A 16,354-nucleotide genomic window follows, 5' to 3' on the forward strand; every position below is an offset into this window, starting at 1 on the left:
AATGCAGGATCCAAGCCACATCTGCAACCTATACCACAGCTCAAGACACTGCCAGATTCTTAACTGTGAGCAAGGCCAGGGATCAAACATGTGTCCTTGAGATTCTAGCAGGTTTCATTACTGGAATTCCCATTGTAATTCACCATAGCGAAAGTGACTGGTATCCATGAAGATGTGGGTTCAATCCCTGTGCTTGGTGAGTGGGTTAAGGATCCAGTGTTGCTGCAAGTTGTGGTGAGGGTCACAAATGCAGCTCCATCCATGCTGCAGTGGCTGTGGTATAGGCCGGTAGCTACAGCTCCAACCTGACCCCTAGCCTGAGAAATTCCATACACTGCTGGTGAGATCCTAAAAAAACCAAAACAAACAAACAAAAAAAGCAAAAAACAAAACAAAACAAAAGGTTTAGGAAAAATGTCTCATCAAACATGGGAAGATAATTTCAAAAGATAAAAAGATGCGCTTAGTATGTATTTCATTAAAACTTTAGAGTATCCTTTAAAAATGAAAGCTCTAAAACATGAGATGTAATCTTGAAAAAAATTAAAAGCAGATGAATAGTGCTCTATACTTATTCAGAGACCTGTACTATATGCCTAAACATAGTTTTCAAAAGTCCGAATGTTAAATTTTCAGATTATACTTTATAAAACAACTGATTTTTTGCTTGTTTTATCTTCAACCTTATTTAGGTTGAAGATGTATAATTCATATACAATAAAAATCCACCTATTTGAAAATACAGTTTTATGAGAGTTCATATATGGTTAAGTACCATAACACTCAACAGAACACTTTCTTTAGGCATAAGGGTCCTATGAGCTCCTTAGTACTGCTCAGCTTTGTCAGTGAGAAAGCAGTCATAGACAATATATAAATAAATAGGTGTGGCTGTGTTCCAGTAAAACTTTATTTACAAAACAGTTGCAGGCCTGAACAAACTAATTTTTTTTTTTTTTTTTGGTCTTTTTGTCTTTTTGCCTTTTTCTAGGGCCGCTGCCACAGCATATGGAGGTTCCCAGGCTAGGGGTCGAATTGGAGCTGTACCCGCCAGCCTACACCAGAGCCACAGCAACGCGGGATCCAAGCCATGTCTGCGACCTATGCCACAGCTCACGGCAACACCGGATCCTTAATGCACTGAGGAAGGCCAGGGATCGAACCCGCAGCCTCAAGGTTCCTATCAGATTCGTTAACCACTGAGCCACAATGGGAACCTCAATCAAACTAATTTTTAAATTTCCTTTCAACAAGGAATATTTTGACTTATCCTTTCTTTTTGAAGAACTTTTAGTATCTAGAAATCCCTAAAACAGGAAATCTAGAGACTACATCAAGCCTCTTAAGTTCTTAAGCAGAATCCTGTGGCATATTTAAGAGCAAAGATCTTCCTCTCAGTTCAATAGTGGAAGACTTCTGCCTCTTGTTTTACTTCAATAATATGAGAGGAGGTCCTTGTTCTTCCAAGAGGCATACCATCAGCAACACCAAAGCATTAAGGTGTTATTTAAATTCTGGTTTTTAATTACTCTCCTTTCTTACATTATTAAGGATTTTAGGGAAATCACACTAAACTTTTTTTAAATTAGAAATATTAAGATAAACTTTTAACTACCTCAAATTGTTTAACTTTCTCAGTAAGAAGAAATATGCACAGTTCTTTTCTAAAGATCAAAAACAACTTTTGCTTTATTTCTGTTTTGTCTTAAAAAATAGGACGGGTCCCTTGAAGTTGTCTCTAAGAAAACTTTTCCTGGGAGTTCCCACAGTGGCTCAGTGGAAACAAATCTGACTTGTATCCATGAGGATGCAGGTTTGATTCTTGGCCTCACTCCGTGGGTTAAGGATTTGGCATTGTTGTGAACTGCAGTGAAGGTCACAGATGTAACTTGGATCTGGTGTTGCTGTGGCCCTGTGGTGTTGCAAGCCTGCAGCTGCAGCTCTGATTGGATCTGCTGGTGAACTACCATATGCCATAGGTGGTACCCTAAAAAGAAAAAAAATATTAACTAGTTAATAAATTAACTACAAAAATTATAAACACTGGCAGAAGTATCATTCATCAAAACAAAATTAGCTAGTAAAAAGCTGACAGGACAAGTGTCATTTCCGTGATGTAAAATAAATGAACCTTCAAATTTGATATTTTATTATGCTGATGTTTAAATTTTGTTGATATCCTCTTTTCAAGCTATTTTTGATTTATGATATCTGGAAGCAAAGAAAGTTAAACTCTGAAAATAGTTCCTAATTAGAATAAACAAGAATAAACAAGAATCACCACATGTAACAATTACAACAAAATGTAACTTTAAGAAATAAAGGAGAACAAATGTATGTAACTGTAGCAAAACAATAGTTTTCCTTCTTTAAGGTCACTAGTTTCATGGTATACAAAAGTTCATATAAAATATTATACTATTTTCCAATGAAAACAAACAAAACATTTTATATTTTTACATTTTTCTTCTTTTTTAGGGCCATACCCACAGTGTACAGAAATTTCCACAGCATACCACAGCAACACCAGATCCTTAACTCACTGATTAAGGTCAGAATTGAACCCACATCTTTATGGATACTATGTGGGGTTCTTAACCCACTGAGTCACAAAAGGAACTCCTAATCTTTCTTAACTTGAGGAAAACTTATACACAAGACAATAAAAACCAACCATATCTTGCCAGTAATTAAACTTTGGCATATTGTTTTTTTTTTTTTTTAAACTACTGAGACATACTTTTAAGTAAATAAACTATTAGTAAGACTCTATAAAATGTTACATAATGTAGTACAGGAAATATGTGTATTGATTTTAAAATAATCACCCATGAGAATTTTATCCAATTTTGGAAATCATGTTATAAGGTATAATGTACACTATGCTAATATTACAAACTCTGAAAATAGCAGGTAATTTACTTGTTACCAGATACTGATAATTTTAGGTCAATTTTACAATACACAGGATTTAGTTACAAATCAAGTATAAAGGTGTTTAATTTCAGAATTCTTATTGTTTCTAAACTCAATTACATTCAGCCTAATTTCTCTTTAAAGCACTTTTATTTTAGGGCTGCACCTGCAGCATATGGAGGTTCCCAGGCTAAGGGTGGTATCGGAGCTACAGCTGCAGGTCTATGCCACAGCAACGAGTCGCTCATGCACCACAGTTCACGGCAGTGCTGGATCCTTAACCCACTGAGCAAGGCCAGGGATTGAACCCGCATCCAAATGGATCCTAGTCAGGTTTGTTAACCACTGAGCCACAAAGGGAACTCCTAAAGCACATTTTCCAAGTGTACCTGGATTTATGTACCAATTTTAAAAATCAACATAAAAAACAATTCACTCTCTATTTTCTAAATTCACATCTATTACTATCACCATAGACTGATTTCATGACATTTTTCATTTGGTATTTCATAACAAAATATTTAAAATAGTCTGCCAAATGATAATTAAAATTCAGCATCAGATTTTGCCCTTTACATAACCATTTTCTCATAAAAATTTTAAAGGAAAATTTAATTTAGAAACCTACTTTTCACAGAAGTCATTGAGAACACCCCAATAATCCTCAGGAACGACAAACCACTCACAATCACCTGGGCCAATATTTATGTTAACTGAGCAGAAGTTATTATTTTCTTGGTGACCTAAAGATAAAGGGAAAAAAAAATCATTATTGTACTGTAAATTCAATAAGAGAAATGCACCTTTAAATTTCTGAGTTGTTACTAGATGCCACCTCGCACCAGTCAGAATGGCCATCATTAATAAGTACCCAAATAACAAATGCTGGAGGGGGTGTGGAGAAAAGGGAACCCTCCTGCACTGTTGGTGGGAATATAAGCTGGTACAACCACTATGGAAAACAGTATGGAGGTTACCTTTGAAATTTATACATAGAACTATCATATGACCGAGCAACCCGACTCTTGGGCATATATCCAGACAAAATTTTCCTTGAAAAAGACACATGTACCCGCCATATGTTTATTGCAGCACCATTTACCATAGCCAAGACATGGTAACAACCTAAATGTCCATCAACAGAAGACTGAATTAAGAAGATGGGGTAGGAGTTCCCGTCGTGGCGCAGTGGTTAACGAATCCGACTAGGAACCATGAGGTTGCGGGTTCGGTCCCTGCCCTTGCTCAGTGGGTTGACGATCCGGCGTTGCCGTGAGCTGTGGTGTAGGTTGCAGACGCGGCTCGGATCCCGCGTTGCTGTGGCTCTGGCGTAGGCTGGTGGCTACAGCTCCGATTCGACCCCTAGCCTGGGAACCTCCATATGCTGCGGGAGCGGCCCAAGAAATAGCAACAACAACAACAAAAAGACAAAAAAAAAAAAAAAAAAAAAAAAAAAAGAAGAAGATGGGGTATATATACACAATGCAATACTACTCAGCCATAAAAAGAACAAAATAATGCAATCTGCAGCTACACAGATGGACTTAGAGACTCTTACACTAAGTAAGTCAGAAAGAGAAAGACAAATACCATATGATATCACTTATATCTGGAACCTAACATATGGCACAAAGGAACCTCTCCACAGAAAAGAAAATCATGGACTTGGAGAACAGACTTGTGGTTGCCAAGGGGGAGGGGGAGGGAGTGGGATGGACTGGGAATTTGAGGTTAAGAGATACAAACTATTGCCTTTGGAATGGATAAACACTGAGATCCTGCTGTATAGTACTGGGGACTATATCTAGACCACTTATGATGGTGCATGATAAAGTGAGAAAAAGTAATGTATATGTGTATGTGTGACTGGATCATCTTGCTGTACAGTAAAAAACTGGCACAACACTGTAAAGCAGCTATAATGGCAAAAAATTAAAATCATTTAAAAAAATTAAATTCCTGAGTTATGGCAGAGCCTACTTGCCTGCCCACTTGTATCTCTCAGAAACATCCTATCTTAATAAATCTATTTCTTGCCTATCACTTTTGTTGAATTCCTTGCTGAATCCTTCTGTGTGGAGGTATAAAGAACCTGAACCTCAGTAAGTCCAGACACTAGAGATTTGAGGAAAGAGAGATAAGAATGGGAAAAGGCTGGAAAAGACCTGGACTTAAAACCACTGACACTCAGATGGGAAGAAGTAGAGAGCAGTTAGGTCATACGGTCCCCACCAGAAAAGGCGCAGCTCATACCTCTGAAGCTCCGAATTCAACAAACGGGCTTCCCAACACGTGAATACATGGCCTCCCTCAACCCTGAAACCACTGCCAGAAAACTTTCACAGGATTTTTGAAGACACCAAGGAGAGAGTGAAACCCCAATTTTTCTCCTCACGGCTGCCTGCTTCCTTTACCCGTAGGACCTGGAATACCATGGTCCAGGCCATGAACGAAGACTAAAGACTGCGAGTGGCAATCATTAGGCTAAATCCCACATTACTATTTTTTTTTTTTTTTGTCTTTTTACTATTTCTTGGGCCGCTCCTGCGGCATGTGGAGGTTCCCGGGCTAGGGGTCCAGTCGGAGCTGTAGCTGCCAGCCTACGCCAGAGCCACAGCAACGCGGGATCCGAGCCGCGTCTGCAACCTACACCACAGCTCACGGCAATGCCGGATCGTGAACCCACTGAGCAAGGGCAGGGACCGAACCCGCAACCTCATGGTTCCTAGTCGGATTCGTTAACCACTGCGCCACGACGGGAACTCCCCCCACATTATCTATTTTTTAAAAATAGATATGGCATGTGTATATAACAATTTTTGAATTGTTTTGAGGATTAGGTAAAAAATAAATAATGAAAATTACATGAATTAGCAATAAATATTAGCTATTAATCATTGTTACTGCTTCCTTCTCTATAAAATATTATCTCACGAAGAGTATCAAAAATTAATGAAAATTAATGAAGAGGTATGGTTTTCAAAATGTAATTAACTGCTGAAGATCTGGGGCATACTTATAAGCTCTGTCACACCAACGTATGACATAAGCTATTGTCAATGCAAAGGGAACAAACGACTTCATATTTGAGTTGAAAGAAACCTTAAGATTTAAAATCAGGGGATGGCAAACTACAGCCCACTGGCCAAACACCTACTCTTATAAATAAAATCCTGGGGACACAGAGAGCCCACTGCTTCATATTCTGTCTACAGGTGTTTTCAGGTTGCAACATCAGAATTAAGCAGTTATAACAGAGACCCTATACCTGCTTAGTATGTCACATGTCTGCTTGGTAAACTATAACTTGTAAGAACAAAATTACAACAATAGTATTTTAACTGGAAAACATAACACCACACTTCAAGATTTCATTACATTTACTTTTTTTGCTTTTTAGGGCCATACCCTCAGAATATGGAGGTTCCCAGGCTAGGGGTTTAGTCGGAGCTGTAGCCGCCACTCTACACCACAGCCACAGAAACACCAGACTGGAGCCACATCTGTGACTTAACACCACAGCTCACAGCAACATGAATTCTTAACCCACTGAGTAAGGCCAAACCCACATCCTCATGAATACTAGCTGGATTCTTTTCCGCTGAGCCGTGGTGGGAACTCCCATTTTATTTTTTAAATTATAAGTCCATCCCCGTAATATAAAGAGAGGAAAAACAAACTCCAAAAACTGCACTCTTAAGGCATTTGGCAGTACTAAATGATTTACTCCATTTGATAGGCAAGCACTCTACTATATAATAATGTTCCTGCTGTGCTGAAAGATTGCTATGTTCACTGAAACCATCAAACCAAATGCTTGTTACAATAAGGCTTATATGAAAACAATGAAAGAAAAATCAGAAAACTTAAAAAATCTGGCATTCCCGTTGTGGATCAGTAGTTAACAAATTCGACTATTCTCCGTGAGGATGCAGGTTCGCTGCCTGGCTTCACTCAGTGGGTTAAGGATCCCATGTTGCTGTAAGCTGTGGTGTAGGGTGCAGACTCGGTTTGGATCTGGTGTTGTTGAGGCTGTGGCAGAGGCCGGCAGCTGTAGCTCCGATCTGACTGTTAGCCTGGGAACGTCCATATGCTGTGGGTGCAGCCCTAAAAAGCAAAAAAAAAAAAAAGAGAGTAAATAATGTTGGAAGCAAAATCAACAATAATTTGAAAATAAAATCAAGTAGTATTTCGAGTAGTATTGTTTGTACTTAATATGTATTAATATTACTCAATTGATATTGTTTGTTCAAGGAGTCAATGCCAAATGTGAAGTAACTAAAGAATCTACCTCTAAAAGGTGTCTTCAGAGGACCCACTGTTACGTAAGAATGCTTTTGAAGTTGATAGATTAAACACTACTGAATTGGGATCTGTTAAGATGTATCACAATTAATGGTAAAGGTAGTATGTCTGGGAGAAGAAAGGCATGCTTGGATAAATTTATAGTCTGTGAAACTGTTAAGATGCTAAATGCTTGTGGTAATTCATTGACAGATACTTTATGAAAAATACATTTGTGTTTACCACTCTTGAAAACTTAATGAATATTAAATTCATGACTTTTTTTTTTGTCAGAAAGAGACGGTGAGCTGCACTCTGGCTTTCACATCACTACATTAGTCTGTAGTAGTTTTTTAATTTACTACACAGTCTGCAGTAAATTTTACAGACTGTGAAAAGGTTTGAATGAGACGAAGCATCAGCCACTGCTACTGAAAAGGGCATGGAAATTTTCTTCCTATCTTTGTAACTGTTTCTTAAAATTCACCTGAAATTACTAAGCAAAACTTAGACTACTGTAAAGTCAGTGGGAAGAAAATGTTTGGAAATTCATATAACATTAAGGTACTTTATACACTCCTGTGGTATTAAAAATTAAGCCAAAAGGTAGATATCCATTCTTTTAAACACTTTCACTGTATATTTTACAAATGACCTTTAACTGGAAAAGAATAATCTGCCTTGCAATTAAATGCAAAAGAAAATGTAAAGTAAAAAAAAACAAGCAACAACTCCCAAACTTAGAATTTTGTATATGCCCTTCAATCAATTAATAACCTCAATAAAATAAGCTATGAGGGTGATAATAGCACCTGGCAGTATCTATTTGCACAAACAACATTTTAAAAAAATTAAGTATGTAATAATCTCATTACAGAACTGCTTTAACAGAAGTACAACTGTAGTTGATTCTAATATAGGAAACGCTGACTTTGAACACCAATAAGTTCTCCCATTAGGATTATTTGTATTTTGTAATTATTTGTTTCCATTTTTGTTTCAATTACTATGTAATTTGGCTTTCATCAACAAAAGTCATGGAAATTAGTTTCTTTTCTAATTTTTACGTAGTTATCCAAATAATGCCCTCTTTAACCCCTTGGCTTATAAAGCATTAAAAAAATACATATAACATAATGGGACAGATTAGAAAATACTATTGCAACATAAATTTTAAATATTTTTAATAAAATTTTAATCACATATAGTATGCCTATTATTTCATTAGTAGTAAGAGGTGTAACTATGGTGGAAGAAATGTGGAAAACTGTCAGCCTGAAGTCAATAGGTTCGAGGCAAAGCCTCGAACACGATTTCAAAGTTCCTTCCTTACTTAGTGACTTAATGCTCCCTTGCTAGGTTAAATTTTCTGTTTTGATGTTTATGTACAAAAAGGATAAAAGTCAGAATGACAGAACAAATAAATATTCTCAACTTTAATTATAAGAATGTAAAATTTTTTTAACTTATTAGAATTTTAAAGTTATTTTGTCCTTATTAATTATAAATGGCTAATGGCTTGCATGGACATTTATCATATTTGACTCTTTTTTTCAACTATGCAAGATAAGTCAGCTCATAAAAATAACCTGGTGTTCGACTCCCTGGAACTTTCATGTACAGCTGCACTGTATTCATGCCCAGTATGGTATGACCAAGGTGGCTTAGAAGATTTCCTGCTGATACGACACGCACAAAAGCAGGAAGTTTAGTCAGTTCATGTAGCTGCAGCTTCCACCTGAAATAACATAACAGATTAAAAGTATCATCTTTTACACTGCAAATATTTATGAGAATATGCCACAAATATTTATAAAGATTAATCATGTCCTCAAAAATCTTGTGGCACAATGAGAAAAACATTTAAATCTCTAAAATACACTTTTAAGGTCAAATATACTAGTGCTTAACTTTTTCCAAAAAAAAAAAAATTTCTTCATGGAAACAGAACAAGAGGACTTACTTTTTGTCATCAGAGAGATCAATGTTGGTCCCAAACTTTATAGTTTTAAAAGGTCCTTTCCTTCTCCTTCCAGAACTTTAAAAAGAAAATAAATAAATAAATAAATTCATGCCTTTTGGATAGAAATACTAATGAACACTAACATTTACTTACGAATCTGAAGATGTGGATTCATTATCTGAATACTCTTTATGTTGCATTCTTTTCTCATTTTCTTCCTATAGATTAAGCAAAAATATTCTCACTTGGCATTCTGCTAGACTCATTACACATATATATTTATCATTATATATATATAATAATCACTACATTATTATACAATTGAGCAAAATAGTTCTATGTACAGGAGTGTTATTGGTCATGACCTGAAAACTACTTTGCTATAGACACATTTCACAAAAATAGCAGTCTGTTTTACCCTATATGCACTTTTTCAGTAAGAATGAAAACTGTAGGTTCTTACAACTGTCACAAATTCAAGTTGATAATAAATAAAAAAATTAAAGCAAGATTCCACAATCTTGCTAAGTGTCAAGTATATTTATAAATGCCAAGAATCAACGCTAAGGAGTACACATTCTAAACTAGCAGATTTTCTAATCTGCATACAAAAGCAAATACTTACAGTTGTGTTATGTACAGGAATAAGAAAAATTAAAATTTTTTATTTCTAATTACAATTTTGTTTTGTTATTATGACTTTGCCAGCTGTATGAACTACACTAACAAAATTAAGGCACTATCAAGAAATTCTTCATAGCCTAAATTTCTGACACATTAAATCCTATATAAATAAAAAAACCATACAGTACCAATAAGGAAATTAAATGCAGAACAGAAATGTGTGTTATTCTCGACAAAGGTGCCAAAGTATTCAATGAGGAAATGGTACTGAAAAAACTAGAAACCTCCATTTAAAAGGATGATGTTAGAACTGTACCTTTTACCAAATAGAAAAATTAACTCTAAATGGACCAATGACATAAATGTAAGGCTACAATTATAAGAGTCTTAAATAAAACATAAGAGTAAATCTGTATGAGAAAGCAATTTGGCAAAGATTTCACAGCTATGACACCAAAAGTAAAGTATCTGGTGAAAAAAAAAAAGAATTCACCAAAATTTTTTAAATGTGCTTCAAAAGATATCATCAAAAGAAGTAAAAAGACAACTCACAGAATAGACAAAATATGCGAAAACTAAATACTTTACAAGGGATTCTTCATGTAAGGTCAGACGTAGCCATTCTACCTAACAAGAACAAAGCAAGCAATTAACAGTTCTTGGATCAGTGAGAAGTAAGAACATGCAAACTGCCTCCAAAACTGTAGTAAAGGGTAAGTAATGGAAATCAAAACTAATGGGAGCAGAAATCTCCATGGATACCAATGCCAGGAAAGAACCACAGAAAATATCAGGAAAAAAATCACCTTCTGCTTAGTCCCATAAATCATCATACTGACACAGAGCATTCTTTTCTTCATACCAAAACCTGTCCTCAGGAAAAAACCATGTAACCAGAGCCTAACTTTCTGTGGTTTTATGAGGACCTACATCTCCAGAGAGGAGGGAAATACACTCTAGCTATATTGTCTTACCTAAAGAAGGGAAAAACAAACAAACAAAAAAGCAAAAGCACTAGTCAAATTCACAGCATAGACCAATTCATAGAATAATAAAATACCTCTGACACTCCAATACTTTTACCAACCATCATTAAAAGCCCATTTATAGCAGTTCCTTTTATCCAACACATCACGTCTGTTTTTCAACAGAAAATTATAAGCTTAAATTAAAGTAAAAAAAAATAATTTGGAGACACCAGGAACAGTTGCTAACATGGCACAGAAGAGAGTCTAAGATTAAGAATTTAAAACCACAGTTTAATATACCAAAGAATTCTAGATGACAATGTAGGAATCATGCTAGAATAGACAGGCAATAAAAGCAAGGAAATGGAAATTTTAAAAAAGAACTAAAAAGAAATGCCACAAGTCAAGAAAACTTACATAAATTAATGCTTTTGACGGGCTTATTAAAATGGATACAGCTAAGGAAAAATCTGAGTTTGAAGCCATCTGAAACTTTGAAATCTGGAAAAGGAAAAAAATCCTCAAAAACCCAAAAGAGGGAGTTCCTGTCGTGGCACAGTGGTTAACGAATCCGACTAGGAACCATGAGGTTGCGGGTTTGGTCCCTGCCCTTGCTCAGTGGGTTCACGATCCGGCGTTGCCGTGAGCTGTGGTGTAGGTCGCAGAAGCGGCTCGGATCCCGTGTTGCTGTGGCTCTGGTGTAGGCCGGTGGCCACAGCTCCGATTAGACCCCTAGCCTGGGAACCTCCATATGCCGCGGGAGCGGCCCAAGAAATAGCAACAACAACGACAACAACAACAAAAGACAAAAAAAAAAACAAAAAAACAAACAAACAAAAAAAACACACCCAAAAGAGAATATGCAAGAACTGTGGGAAAAGTTACAAAAGGTGTTAAGATATACAAATTGGGAAACCAGAAGAAGAAATAGATGAACAAAAAATATACCTGATAAATACAATGACAAAGAGTTTTTAAAAATTAAAGACAGATATTAAAGTACAGAACATTGAAGCTCCGAGTAAAATCAAGGATAAATGTCCAAACCCAAAATCAAGGCATATAATGCTCAAACTACAGAAAAATCAAAGATTAGGAAAACATTCAGAAAGGAGCCAGAGAAAATAAAAACACTCTATTTATACAGAAGCAAAAATAATAATTAACATAGAACTCTTCATCAAAGACCATGAAAGAACTCTAAGAAAAATAAAATCTCAATAGAACGCTGTACTTTGCTAAACTATCCTTTAAAAGAAAGAAGTAAAGACTTTTCAGATGACCAAAAATTGAGAGAATCTACTGCTAGAAAAACTCTTGCAAGAAAACTTAGTTCTCCAGAGAAGAAAAATGATATAGGTCAGAATTTACAATATAAAAAATAAAGGAAATCAATCAGTGTAACACATATGAAGAGAGTAAAAAAATCACATGATCATAATAACAGATCCAGAAAAAGCATGTGACAAAATCAAACACTTGTGATGATAAAATTACTGTCCCTGAACTAGGAATAGAGAGGAACTTGTTCCACTTGAAAGAACATTGACAAAAAACCTACAGCTAACATCATTTGTAAAAGTGAGAAACTCAAAGCATTCACAAACATAGGTTCACAAAGGAAGGCATGTATTTTGAGAGGTTTTTATAGATTTCTGCTTCCCCTGCAGTTTTCTCTAGAGACTATAATGGACAGAGAATGTTGTAATGCTTCTTCATGCAGTACCTTTCAGATAAAACAAAACATCTTTTCGTTTACTGAACCTAAGAGCTACCCAGAAAACAATCTTCCTATTAAACTCATTTAGCAACTATTTACATAGACCTACTTTATCACTTTAAATAGGAACATTTTAGAAATAGGGATATCATATAAGATAGTATTTTCTCTATTAACAATATGTATTTTCACCAACTATAACTTTGTTTAAATATTCTGAAGTTTAGGGAGTTCCCATTGTGGCTCAGAGGAAACAAACCTGATGAACACCTAGGACTGGGTTTAATCCCTGGCCTTGTCCAGTGGGTTAAGGATCTGGCATTGCCCTGAGCTGTGGTCAAAGATGTGGCTTGGATCTGGTGTTGCTGTGGCTGTGGTGTAGGCCATCATTAGCTTTGATTTGGCTCCAAGCCTGAGAACTTCCCTATGCTGCAGGTTTGGGCTTAAAAAAAGAATGAAGTTCAGTAATTTTCATAACATTAGCATTCATAAAACCATTAGAAAAGTTGAGGGCACTTTGCAAAATAATATGCAACAAATACACACTTACTCTCAATGACTCCTGAAAGGATGAGGCCTGGTACTGTGCATACTTTGCAATTGTTGTATGAGATCTATTACTTTCACAACGCCAGATTTTCTTCGTTCCAGTGGGATCCCAGTTTTCATCTGCTGGTTGCAACAACTGTGTCCTCACCTCCACCATATGTTCATTGTTAGCTTCTACCAAAGTTTTTGTAGAGAAGAGTCCAAGATCTTCATGAATAAATAGATTTTGTTAATAAAAATGTATTTGGTACAATGAATATTCAGAAGTATATAAAAAAAATTACAGTGCTCCAGCCTTTTGTCCGAAGACTGCTTCAAGTGATACTGTGCCAAACTTGTACAACAATCCCAGGAATTACTAAATCTAACTATTATGACAAGGTGTAACAAAGGGCTGTAGGAAGGACATAGGCAGGACATAATTTTACCTACATGTTACATACAAAATATCTTCCATTATTTAACTTAAATCACTTATGATGCACAACGACACCAAATTAAAAACAGGTACAAATCCTCCATAAATTTGCCAATAGCCAGAGTTTCCTGATGGTACAATGAGTTAAGGATCTGGCACTGTTACTGCTGTGGCTCAGGTTACTGCTGCAGAGTAGCTTCAATCCCAGGCCTGGGAACTCCTGTATGCGATGGGCATAGCAAAAAATAAAAAATTTGCCAATAGCCAATATAAGCATCGCTTTTTAAAAATGTGCTAAAGGAAAAGTGACAGAAAAGGAGGAAAACATTAAAATAAAAACTGGGGGAAAAAAAACTGGAAAAAATGTATTTCCACCAGTTTTAAAACTTAAACAATAGTAAAAGAAATGGTAAACATTTAAAATAATCTTACCTAATTTAAGAGCTCCAGCAAGGCCACGTATTACTGTAACAGGGTTTTTGGGATTTATACAAAACTGATGTAATGGAGGAAAGAAAGCATCACGCTTATTTTCCAACTGTAAAATTGAAATGTTTTTGTTAGAGCTCAAAAAATGTCTAAGTATATCCTGCAAATTTGTTTTCATTTTTTTTGTCAGTCAGCAATGAACCTTAACCATTAACACTGTGAGCAACCTCCATTGCAGTATTTTCTCATTAGTCTTTTCAGTAAAATCCTATTAGGAGAAAACAGCTATACAAATTTACTTTTAAAGAAATGCATTTTAAATTTAATTAATCCTGAAATGATGTTAACTTCTTAAAACAACATACCAATATTCACAAAATGATATTTATGTATTTTTACTATGTTTTCATGGCCACAGCTATGGCATATGGAAGTTCCTGGGCTAGGAGTCCAAGTGGAGTCAGCCAACACCACAGCTACAGTGACACCAGATCTGAGCTGCATTTGTGGTCTACACTGCATCTTCATGCAACACCAGATCTAAGTGAGGCCAGGTACTGAACCCGCACCCTCAATGATACTATGTCAGGTTCTTAACCTGCTGAGCTACAACAGGAACCCTACAAAATGATATTTAAATAGCTCAGTGGTTCAAAAGTACCTCCCAAAGGTATTTCCATAATTAGTGTATGAAACACATGGAAAAAATTAAAATTAAAATTCAACTGCAAGGAACTCCTGCTGCAGAGCTACAGGATCCAGGGCATCTTGGGAGCACTATGACACAGATTTGATCTCTGGCCTGGCATAGTGGGCTGAGGATCCAGCATTGAAGAAGTTGCTGCTTAGTTCACAGTTGTGGCTCTGAGGTGATCCCTGGCCTGGGAGGTCCATATGCCACAGGGTGGGTATTAAAAAAAAGTATTTTAAGGAGTTCCCATCAGGGCTCAGGTGGTTAGCGAATGTGACTAGGAACCATGAGGTTTCAGGTTCGATCCTTGCCCTTGCTCAGTGGGTTAAGGATCTGGTGTTGCCATGAGCTGTGGTGTGGGTCGCAGATGCGGCTCGGATCCGGTGTTGCTGTGGCTCTGGTGCAGGCTGGCAGCTACAGCTCCGGTTCAACCCCTAGCCTGGGAACCTCCACATGCCATGGGTGCAGCCCAAGAAATGGCAAAAAAACAACAACAAAAAAGTATTTTAAAAGCTGTTATCAAAATAAAAAATTATTTGCTGGAGTTCCCGTCGTGGCGCAGTGGTTAACGAATCCGACTAGGAACCATGAGGTTGCGGGTTCGGTCCCTGCCCTTGCTCAGTGGGTTAACGATCTGGCGTTGCCGTGAGCTGTGGTGTAGGTTGCAGACTCGGCTCGGATCCCGAGTTGCTGTGGCTCTGGCGTAGGCTGGCGGCTACAGCTCCAATTCAACCCCTAGCCTGGGAACCTCCATATGCCGCGGGAGCGGCCCAAGAAATAGCAACAACAACAAAAGACAAAAAGACAAAAAAAAAAGACAAAAAAAAAAAAAAAAAATTATTTGCTAAGACTCACAAAAGATAAATTTTCATTTATATCCATGAAGTTGAATTTTATACCCTTCAAACTCAAAACCTGTATAAAGAAGGTTTAAATCCAGACCTTCTTTTAACAGTAAGAGAATTTTAATTTGGTAAAGGATTTATAAAACACCTAGTTAAAAAGAAGACCAGATTTCTAAACTCTGGTTCTGATATCTATAAAACCATTCTAAATACTTCCAACTTTATTTTTTTGCTTAGAATTTTTTCAGTTTTATTTTATTTTATTTTATTTTTTTAAAGAAGTACTTTTTTTATTTTTAAATTTTATTTATTTATTTATTTTTGTCTTTTTGCTATTTCTTGGGCCACTCCCATGGCATATGGAGGTTCCCAGGCTAAGGGTCGAATTGGAGCTGTAGCCACTAGCCTACGCCAGAGCCACAGCAATGCTGGATCCGAGCTGCATCTGCAACCTACACCACAGCTCACAGCAAAGCTGGATCGTGAACCCACTGAGCAAGGGCAGGGACCAAACCTGCAACCTCATGGTTCCTAGTCGGATTCGTTAACCACTGCGCCATGACGGGAACTCCTCAGTTATATTTTAGAAGGGAATGGTAAAAACTGAAAGAAGAAACTCTTAAAATTTATTTTGATTTAATTAACATCACACTTTATCAAATGCCTAAACTTTTTTTTCCTTTTTGGCTGCCCCACAGCATATGGAGATCCTGTGCCAAGGATCAGATGCAAGCCACAGCTGTGTCAAAGCCAGATCCTTAAGTCACCATGCTGGGCCAGGGATTGAACCTATGTCTCAGCACTCCTAAGATGTTGCATCAAAGCAGTTACTCCACAAATGCCTAATTTTCTGAAAAGTAAAAATGTTTTGTTTCAAACTGAAATTTAAAATGATCTACTTATATTTAACCATGTTATTAACATGCACTCATCATTTGTACATTCAC

At 36.6% G+C, this 16,354-nt stretch overlaps 1 protein-coding gene across 1 annotated transcript in view; it reads right to left on the reverse strand.

The window, feature by feature from the left end:
• LOC110255320 (lysine-specific demethylase 6A) overlaps positions 1–16,354 on the reverse strand; it is a 177,118-nt gene that overhangs the window by 11,018 nt on the left and 149,746 nt on the right. The window contains 6 exon segments of the mRNA XM_085009005.1: positions 3,545–3,659; positions 8,790–8,938; positions 9,164–9,238; positions 9,317–9,381; positions 13,026–13,231; positions 13,875–13,980. Of these exon segments, the coding sequence (XP_084865131.1) occupies positions 3,545–3,659; positions 8,790–8,938; positions 9,164–9,238; positions 9,317–9,381; positions 13,026–13,231; positions 13,875–13,980 (716 nt within the window).

The sequence above is a fragment of the Sus scrofa genome, chromosome Y (assembly GCF_054392235.1).
Source record: "Sus scrofa isolate SSC_HxYL_T2T_F1_AM1 chromosome Y, Sscrofa_HxYL_maternal_Yorkshire_Landrace_v2.0, whole genome shotgun sequence".
In the NCBI taxonomy this organism is placed as follows: Eukaryota; Metazoa; Chordata; class Mammalia; order Artiodactyla; family Suidae; genus Sus; species Sus scrofa.